This window comes from Mesitornis unicolor, unplaced genomic scaffold (genome assembly GCF_000695765.1).
Source record: "Mesitornis unicolor isolate BGI_N332 unplaced genomic scaffold, ASM69576v1 scaffold48156, whole genome shotgun sequence".
Taxonomy (NCBI): Eukaryota; Metazoa; Chordata; class Aves; order Mesitornithiformes; family Mesitornithidae; genus Mesitornis; species Mesitornis unicolor.
In genome coordinates this window covers 1-9,938 of record NW_010191229.1, presented here as the reverse complement: position 1 = coordinate 9,938, position 9,938 = coordinate 1, and the positions used below count along the sequence as shown (strand labels likewise).

General features: G+C 53.6%; 1 protein-coding gene across 1 annotated transcript; it reads right to left on the bottom strand.

The window, feature by feature from the left end:
- Positions 1-1,760: 1,760 nt before the first annotated feature.
- On the bottom strand, positions 1,761-6,720 carry FAM20A (family with sequence similarity 20, member A; the record flags this gene model as incomplete). Its single annotated transcript, XM_010186672.1, has 9 exons — positions 1,761-1,824; positions 1,905-1,986; positions 2,324-2,433; positions 2,716-2,896; positions 3,220-3,335; positions 5,149-5,241; positions 5,835-5,913; positions 6,377-6,427; positions 6,536-6,720. Coding segments are annotated over 9 exons (961 nt in total), but the record flags the coding sequence as incomplete, so codon positions are not given.
- Positions 6,721-9,938: the final 3,218 nt, after the last annotated feature.

Genomic DNA, 9,938 nt, shown 5'->3' with positions numbered 1-9,938 from the left:
AACCGAGCGATTCTGTGATTCTGTGTGATCAGCCAAGAAGATACCTGCCCACCTTAGCTGGGGGCTGTTTGCAGGCCTGTGTCTCGTTGGGGATTTTGAATTTCCAGGAAAAGGACCATCTCTTACTGCATGGCTGCAGTTGCGCTGTTTCTGGGCACTTCAGCGTGTGGGACAAGGAGTGGTGCGGGAACTGCGAAAGGTGGCTGAAAATACCAGGCTTAAATCTGCTGGAAGCCAAACTTGGAGAAGAGCTCGGCTGGGAAGGAGATGACGGTGTTGAACGGGAAAGCAAGCGGCCCGTGGTTCAGCATCCCTGCGCTTGAGGGGTCCCTCCTGGCTGGGGGACTTCGGTCCTGCTCGGCTGTACACAGCTCAGGGAGAAGGGCAGGGCAGGCTGAGGTCTTTGGCCTCTGTGCTTACCCAAATAAACCATTTTACTTCCTTTCCAAGCGTTTTTGGATGCTCCCCCACTCCAAATGGATTGGCTGCTGTGGGAAATGAGGTTTGTGTGTCTTCCTCCAGCAGCACGAGTTGCTTTCACGCTGTCATTGGCTCTAGTTGGCTTATTACAAGGTGTGACTTGCAAGTCTTCTTCCCACTGCTTTTTACAGGGAGAACTAAATTAAAAAGAGCTGTGGGGAGGTGGATCTGGAAGGGTAGGAAGGATCTGACCTGTGGATCTTACTGTATGGAGACCAAATTAAGAGGCAGAGTTAATTTAAACCTCACAAAATAGGAGCTGTGAGAGAAACTCACTGTGAGCCTGCAATTATAAATGAAAAGACTCGCTGGGTGCAAATAGCAGTTCTTAAAATTAGATCCAGTTGTAAGAGTGCATCAGGAGAGAGTGCAGTTAACAGCTGAGGCTGAGATGGAGCAGATACAGGGAGGAAATTCGTTGGGCATCTCCTGAAGAGAAACCACAAGGAAGAGCAGCTTGTTCTGTCTCTTCAAATTAACTTTCGGCTGATGATTTATGTGAATTAATAAAGAGGGAAGATAACATTCAAACAAACATTTATGAGCTTCCCCTTAATGCCATGGGAAGAAGAAACCTGATTAACCTGTCCCAAAGTTCTACCAGGCTTTTGGATGGAGACTTCTGAGCTTCGTGTCAGGCAAATGGGGCTGCATCTCATGTTGATGGGCTGGGAAGTGTGAGGAGACACTTCTGGAAGGGTTTGATCCAATGGATGGTGTCTCCTGGTCTACCAGGGAAAGCTTTTACACTTGCAAGGCCTTTTGGTTTCAATGGGCTTTCAAGGAGACCCTCATGCTTGCCCAGTGCTGAGCAATGCAGCTGGTAACTGGGATTGGTGTGTGAACTGGTGTTGCAGTGGGCAGCAGGGAAGGGCCTGGAGGTCCCTGATGCAAGGAAGAGAGCAGAGCTGGAGGAGAGCAGTTCAGAAAATGGCAATGAGAAATGTTGCTGCAACAGAGGTTTTGATCTGTTCTTCATAGTCCAAGGAGATATGGGAAGCCCACCTGGGGTTTAGGGTGTTCTGATGGCAGGAGACCATCCAAAATAGAAATTATCCACAAAGAGTGGTTGCATGATGCCATAGCAGGCTGCAGCACAACAGAGCTTAATACTTGAACTGATTTAAAAGCCTAATCCCCATTTCAGAGACAACTTGTGATTCCCATGCTCCCCTGCCCCCTTGGCTGGGATTAGCAGGGGGTCTTCCCTGCGCTGCTGGATGGAGCCAGTGGGTTACAGTGGGAACACCCCCATCTGGGAAGGAAGATGAAGCTGGCACTTACATGCAGCACTGGGAGAGCGGGGCCAGGATGGAGGTTTCATCGTGGGAATGCCGCCCAAACCTGGGGTGCAAGCAGAGAGCGCAGAGCTTTAGTGCCTGCCCACCGCCCGCCCACCTCCCCGTGTCCCCCCGCAGCCTCACCCTCTGGCATTGTCCAGGTGTAAGAGGAAGCCGTCGTCCCCAAACTTGGTGAACATCTCGTAGTGGTGACGGTCCATGTTTCCTGGTAAAGGGCAGACAGAGGAACAGTTTCCCTTGCACGCCGTTGAGTGATTTTCTTAACTATGCCATATTTTTTTCCAGATCTGCATTGCTGTGCTGGAAGTGTCTGAGATGCCCAGAGCTGCTGCTTTCCTCTTGCTGAACCCCATGGGCTGGGGTGGGCCAGGGGGGTCCCCCTTGCACATCAGGAGGGGTTGCACTGGCTATGGGGAGACAGCGATCTCCCAAAACTGTCCATGGAACAGCAGGGATGGCTTTGAGAAACACCGTGATGTGGGAGGGCAGACAAACTGATGCTGAAAGCCCCGATTAAAGTAAGGAACGTTATTTCATCTTACCTATTAGGAAGTCAAATATGGCCATGTCAACGATGTTGAGCAGCCGGTTGCCGTTGCTGTAGGGGTAGATCTCCCTCACCGTGTTGCAGTACAGCGGATTCACTTCCCACCTGCAGGAGATGGAGAAGGGGGAGATGCACCCTGCAGTTGCTGCTGCCGTGTCCCAGCAGCACCCTGAAGCAGAGATGGACTTAAACCTCCCTCCTTGTGCACACAGGAGACTGGAAATCAAACCCAGTCAAGGCCCAGGTATTAAGAGGAATTAAAATAATTATGGGCAATCTCTGAACCTTGGATGTACAATTTCTGTATGTGTCTGTACTCTGCTCCTTCTCCTTCCCACGCGCTCCCTGAAACACAGATACGGGAAACAGCATCATTTACCCACTTACTCCTCTTTTCCATCGAAGGAGTAGGAGCGGATCCACGGGTTGGGGATGGAGAGTCGCGGTGCCAGGTTGAGGGACGGCAGGAAGGCGGAGAGGGACCCTTCCAGCAGGTGAGGGTTCCCGCACACCGCGTACTCCGTCTTGCACATGTACGGGCACTTGGCAAAGAAGCACACGTTGCTGGCTGGAGGAGAACAGAGGGGAAAGGAGCTGCAGGAGACTTCAACATAACCTGGACTGACCTCATCCCCATCGTGTGACGGTGATGGGTTTTGGTCAATGGATAACGCGCAGTAGGGGAAAGGTGGAACTAGGGCAGGCAAGTAGATCTGGCAGATGATTCCTCTACTGTAACCACATCTCTGTGCATATTTCACCTAATGATTTAATTTCTGCTCAACAGCACAAGTCCTTCTGCTGCCTTTTGCCTCCAGCCCCTGCCCTTCTGCCCCCCATGGACCAATAACACATCTAATCCCAGCGTGTGGCAGCCAGGCACTCGCCTACCCGGTGAGACGAAGAAGACGCTCTGCAGGATCTCGTTCTTGGTGACCTCCAGGATCTCCTTGGTGACGTTGATCCACCTCCCAACTGTGGGTGGCACCCTCCGGAAATCCAGGATCCTGCACGAAAGGGAAGGTGGCTCAGTGCCTGCTGTGCAAAGAGACGTTGCTGCATGGGATGGCAGACGCTGCTCTTGTCCCTTCCCTTGGTAAGCCAGGGGCCTTTTGATGACTGCATCCACGTGGATTTTTTTTCTCCCAGCTTCTTTCTAGCACATAGCCAGGATAATTTTACCATCTGGACCAAAATGTGGCTAAATTTGGATTTTGGTATTTTAATATCTGCTGCCTGGAACCATCTGGATGTTCTCCAGGATTTGTGTCTTTTCCTTCACCCATTTCTCCCATCCCCTCGCACACAAGCAGGGTCCTGGGGAGGCCGAGCAGCCCTTCAGGCTGTTCCACAACGTTGGGTTTGACACAGAGCAAAGATGCTCTGAACCTTGTGCCTGGCGGCTGAGACCGCAGGAGGCCAGGAGCTATCACCCCGCTCTGAGGCACTCAATGCTCAGCTGATTCATCAAAAATATTCTTAAAAAAAAATAAATCAGGGCCTGGGGCAGAAAGGCATTCGTGTCAAGGAGTGGAAAGCTGCTCTTGATTGCTGAGTCAGTAACATGGGGTGAAGCAGCTAATGCCACGCTCTGCTCCTTGGGTAATGCCCTCTGCTTCTGAGAACGGGCATGAAACAGGATTTAGCCTGTTATTTATTGAGCAATGTTTAAAGGAAAAAAAAATCATTTGCTTTCAGCTCTAAAAACCACAAAGCACTTCAGAAAAGCAGCCCGGCCTCATTTTTCTGGCAGAGGAGCTGGGATGCAGAGAGGTGAGCTGGCGGTAGCTGAGTCAAGCAGAGTCATGGTGCTGGGGTAGGGGCAGAGCTGGGCAGGGAATTGGGCTCTTCTCACTCCCTCAGTCACAGTTTGAGGTACAGCACCTCCAGTTTAGTCCTGTTTATCATATTGGGTGGGCTTGGGAACTGGGGACCCCCATCCACCATTAGCACCAGGGGTCACTTCCCCTTGATGTTCACTGCTCAACCCATGGAGGGGAAGGCGGCTGCTGCCCTCCTACTAAGGGCATTTTTGATTTTATTAACTACAAAGCCTGCTGGGAAGAGGTGTCAGGTTAATTGCTCGTTAGCTTGAGGGCTTGAAATCGCATCGCTGCAGTTTATCTCGATCCCAAACGCCTTGATTGCTTATTGAGCGTGTGACTCCCTCCCTGGGAGGGGATCCAGGCTGCGCCCAGGGCTTGTCTCTGCCCTTCAATGCATGGGAGGAACCATGTGTGCGTGTGACAAATCCTCAACCCCTTCCCAACCTGGGCTTCATTCTGGGCTTCAGATGAGAGCCGGAGCCACCACATCCCCAAAAAATGCATCAGCCCTCAAAAGGATGAGGGGCTAAGGGAACTGGGGTTGTTTAGCCTGGAGAAGAGAAGGCTGAGGGGAGACCTCATCACCACCTACAACTGCCTCAAGGGAGCTTGTGGAGAGGTGGGTGCTGGTCTCTTCTCCCAGGTGATGGGGGATAGAACAAGGGGAAACGGCACCAAGCTGTGCCAAGGGAGGTTCAGGTTAGAGATAAGGAGGAAGTTCTTTACTGAGAGGGTGGTCAGAAGCTGGAACAGGCTGCCCAGGGAGGTGGTGGAGTCACCATCCCTGGATGTGTTTAAAGAGCGGGTAGATGAGGTACTTAAGGATATGGTTTAGGGGGTAGACAGGAGCGGTTGGACGTGATGATCTCAGAGGGCTTTTCCAACCGAGCGATTCTGTGTGTGATTCTGTGAAGCAATTGCTCATCTAAGGCTGAGCAGCTCGGCATGGCCTTTCTCATGCCCAAACTCTGTGGGTGCTGTGGCAGGCTCCTACCTGTCCAGGTGGAAGGCAGCGATCTCCGCGTTGTGCCGCTGGAAATCAACGAAGTAGAAAAAGTCCTCGGGGGTCTCTTCCTCGCGTTTCTGCCTGGGAGAGAGCAGGGGGGTTAATGGCAGGGCAAGCAGGTGACACGGTGGGAAGTGGTGGCACAAGGACAGCACACCCAGGGACAGGCCCTGTGCTCGGGGACAGCTGATTTAATTTCATTTTCTGGCTGTCACACAGCTGCCCTGCCTGTGCACGGAAAGTAAAGCCAGGGGGGGATAAATGTGAAGAGTCCCAAGGGGGTACAAGTGCGTGCAGAAGCAATTTAAAGCTTCTCTTTGAGGTGACCGGGACCGATGGCTGCTTCTTGGAAATACTCGGGGGAATCTGAGGAGAAACAACGTAAAACACGACGTCTGCTGGGGAAAAGAAAGAAACAGGCAGTCCCTAACAGCAACGTTGGCCCCAAGTCCTTCACTGCCTGGCATCTGGGAACTGAGAAATTTCCATCAATAAGCAGTGTGGGAGCACTGGTGTTTATTCACCTGTGTCTCCGAGATTGTGCAAACGGCCAATAATAATTAAACCTTTTCAGGGTTTAAGGGAAGATGTGCTGTGGTGCGTCTGTCCCTGCCAAGGACGCTCGGGGCTCCTTGGTTCATGGCTATGTGGGGTGCTCTGCTGGCATGCCTTACCTCATGGGCTTGAACATGGCCTTCCCAAAATCCTGGAACCTGAGGACCAGCTTCAAGTGCACCCCGCTGGGCTTCACGACTTGGGGAGGAAACGAGACGTTAGTGACCCAGCCATGTGGAAACCTCCCCGCCATGTGGTGAAGCACCAGTTACGCACTCAGACACAATTCTGTTTTCCACCCCAGTGAGCACATCCCATTGCTCCCTCCAGCTGCTCCCTCTGCCTCTGCAGTCATTTTTCCTCCCTCTCCCATGTGCCATGGAGGAGATTTTCCTCCAGCCATTTATTACATCCTCTTTGGGACTTCTTCCTCTCCCCCAGCAGAAACCAGTGGTGCACTGGTGTCCTAGCACCCACATTCCAGCCTCTGCTGGGGAGGCGAGGTGTAACTGGGGGGAGAAGGGCCTGGCATTGCCTGGCTTTCCTCATTTCCATAAGGTTGGGATGGAGGGGTTGGGGACCAGGGTCAGCTGAAGTGATGGGGTGCGAGGGGATGGCAGGGACATGAGGGGACAGCGGGGACATTAAGCGCAGCACTCACTCTGGCTGCAGTCACAGGCTCCCAGCAGCGCCTTCTCATCCTGGCTGTAGTCTGCAGGGACAGAAGGAGCTGTGAGACCCCACTGGACTCAATTTCCTGCTGCTAAAACCCTTGTCCCATCTCCCAAGGGTCCCATCCCCGTGGCAGGAGGGTGCTTACCAGCACTGATGGTGGTGAAGTCTCGCATGTCCCGGAGCAGTCTGTTGATGGTGGGGCTGGAGCGCGGGTACAGCCCATCCCGGCTGATGCCCAGGTGGAACTGGAGCCAACTGGCGTCCGGCCGGAGCGGCAGTGGCGCCGCTAGGGAGGTCAAGTTGAGCTCCTCCCTGTAAAGCTTGTGCCTCCTGGAAGAGAACGGTTGTGGGGCGATGAGGAGGAGCCAGGGGATGGGAACCCTTCCTGCTCCCAGCACTGAGGCTGTTGGAGGGGGCTGGGGGGCACAGGGTGGATAAGGATTCTGGGCGCTATCTGAGGGGAAACTGAGACAGGGAGCAATGACTGAGATGATGAAAGGTCTCACAAATTGAGCCTTCATCCCTCTGCAAAGCCTTGTCTGAGTGAGTCTCTGCAGAGGAGTGTCCTTATGGTCACTGCATCTCAGAGTTTGTTCCTGAAGCCAGAGGTTCCAAGCAGAGAATTAAAAATAAATCAAGTTCAAGCCACAAACTGACTTCATGTCCAGGTTCCCAGCCCTGGGGCCGGTGAGCAGGGATACAGTGAGGTTGGCAGCACCCAGCTCTTAAAATCAAAGTTGAACCCAGCCCTTTCTTGGGTGCATGAAGCCAAACAGGCTTCCCAGGTCCAGGAATAACCTGAAAACACCTCCCCATGCACTCAGCATTTTCCTCAACCTTGAGACCTCCCTGGCTGAGACCCACGCTTTGCTAAACCGCAAACGAAAGGTCACCTCTTCCACCCAGCAGAGGACACAGCATCGGCTTCTCGTTAAGGCCGGCCAAGCCATGTACGGAGCAGCCGGTCCTGATAAAGGGAAAACGAAGTCCAGTTTGCACTGAAAGTGCCAAGATCCATCCGGGAAAGGAAACAGGAGCTGGGGGCTGATAACGAGTGGGGCATTGACCATGGTTGGGTTGGAGTGGCTGGAGAGAAAAGACCCAACCCTGACCCTTAGCAAAACGCACACTGAGAAACGCAGATGGAAAGAGACTTTTCCCTGGCCGCCTTTAGTTTTTCCTAATTTTTCCTAATTATTTAGATTTTGCCCAGTGCAAAAAGTGGTGAGAGCAGGAAGCTGGATGCCCACGCTTTTTGACCCCAGTGGGAGCAGGGATTGTGCTGTGGGCTATGCCGTGGCAGCAGCAAGTGGGTGCTGACCATGCATCAAAACAATTCCTGGCCAAGAAGTTGGCATCGGTGACTGGAAAAGGCTCTGCCTCATAGGTGTTGCTGGGTTTTTTTGCTTCAAACCAGCAGGTTTTGGTGGTTTTTTTCCATCATCCTTCTCCATCCAAGCAGGCTAAACACTGTGGTGAGTCCGGTCTAACCATGAGCAAGGGATGAACCCTCCTGGCAGCCAGGGACGTGTTTTGGTGGCACCCTGGGAGAAATCTAGGAAAGGGCACAACGTGGCACATTGCAGGTCAGAGCAGCCCGTTCCCTCTCCCATTTGTTTGCCTTTTGGCTGCGCTGGGTCAGTGATGGGCACGAAGTCCATGTGTGCATGGGCAGAGCAGTGTCAGAGCATTTCTCCCTTGGTCTACATGGCTCAGACCACCCGCAGAGGAGGCAGAAGGACACGGGAGCTGTGCTGAGGCTCGTCCAGGTTTGGCTGACAGCCTGTGCCCAAGGTTGCGGCCCTGGGATGCTCTCAGCTCCATCGGATGCGCCTTGACCTTTCGGTGCACTGCCGTGCACCAGGTCTTGTGTGGGTAACATTAACCCCCAGTGTGGCCAGGGGTGATAAAGACCCCAGTGTAATTTAGAGGAATGACTCAGGATTTTTTCCCCTAGGGATGCTGCCCAAATATTTTACCATATTTGCTCTCCTGCCTCCCATACACACAGGCTGCTCCCTCCGGGGTGGCAGTGAGCAATGGGGAAAAAAATGCAGTGGTTTTGCAAGGGGAGGCAGCTCCCAGCCCAGCGCCCACATGGTCCCTGCCCCTGGCGAGCCCCGCTCCAGCCTTTAAACCCAAAATACAGCTCCCTCTGCCTCCCCGCTTCCTTCAGGATTCTTGAAATATTTCCCTGCAAGAGCAGAGCTCTGCAAAAGCCATAATGATATAAAAACTGTCTTCATTTGGAACTTGCCATAAATAGCCCTGGGGTTGCCCTCGCTCTCTGCCGGGCTGTGAGGGCACAGCGTGGGGGGATGCTGGGCCCCCATGTCTGCTTACCCCGTGCCTCCCCCAAAACCGAGCTGGTTACAGAGTTTGGGGTTTTAAAGCTGCTCCTTCAGGGATAAAAATAAGCTCTGGAGTTTTTAAGTTTGGGTTTTTTTGGTTTTGAAGAGGTGTGGATGGTTTTTTGCCATTTCCTTCCTGCATCCCCATCGGTCTCTCCAGCTGGTTCTGCATCCTGCAATCAAACTCCCACTCCTCATTGAAGTGCCGGGGACAAGCACGGTGATGGGCAGCAGCCAGTGCACGGTGGTGCTCAAGAAGCCATCAAGTACGTGTGCTGTGAGCTGCTTCGGTTCAAATCCCCCATCCTCACCAGGCTTTTGCTTGGGAAACGTCCGTCTTGCTACCCAAATCCTGCTGTCTTCAGGGGGCATTGCTCAGCTCCAAGGAGATGCGCCCAAAGCGGGATCCATGGCTCGTCAGCACGTGGGATACCCAAACCCATTTTGATTATCACTTCCTATTGCATCCTCCTGTGAATCACACCTGAAACTGCTACTGGGTGAGTCCCACAGAAATAAGGAATATGCATCCAAGGGGGGAAAGTGGGAGCTTGGAAATCCTGCCCGTGCGGTTCAACAAACAGCACCTGGGTGGTGGGAGGAGCAGGGGAATGCTGGAAACCAAACCAGCTGGGACAGGGCTCTCCAATGTGGTCCCCAGGAGATGCTGTTGTCTCCTTGCAGGCGAGCACCGTCCCTGCCCCATGAAGGGGGCAGTGAGGTGATGCACGGAGGTGACCTGCTCCAGTACTGCATCACTGTGTCCGTCCCTGTTAGATCCCTGTTTGTGCGTGAGGGAGGAAGCTGGGGTGCAGGGAGGAGTGGGAACATTGGCTGTTTTCTGTCTTGGATGCAACCCTCTTGGAAGAGGGGAGGTTCTAACAGTGGAGCAGGAGGCACCTCAGGAAGTCCCCTCTCCGCAGAGACCCCTCTGCTCAGCCCTGCCTGGCCAGGGGGTGCTGGTTGTTGGGATGGGGGGCTGCTGGGGCAAGGAACCAGGAAGTGGGGTACAAGCTGGGCTGGGTTGCCAGGGGGTACCCAGGAAGGGTGTGCCCAGGTGTGGGGTGTTTATCCAGGGGTGCTCAGGAGACCTGCCCAGAAATGGGGTGCCTGGGGGGTACCTGTGCAGGGTGGGGTGCTCATGGAGGGTGTGCCTGGGGAGGGGGTGCAACTTGGGATGCTCGTGGAGGGGTTCCC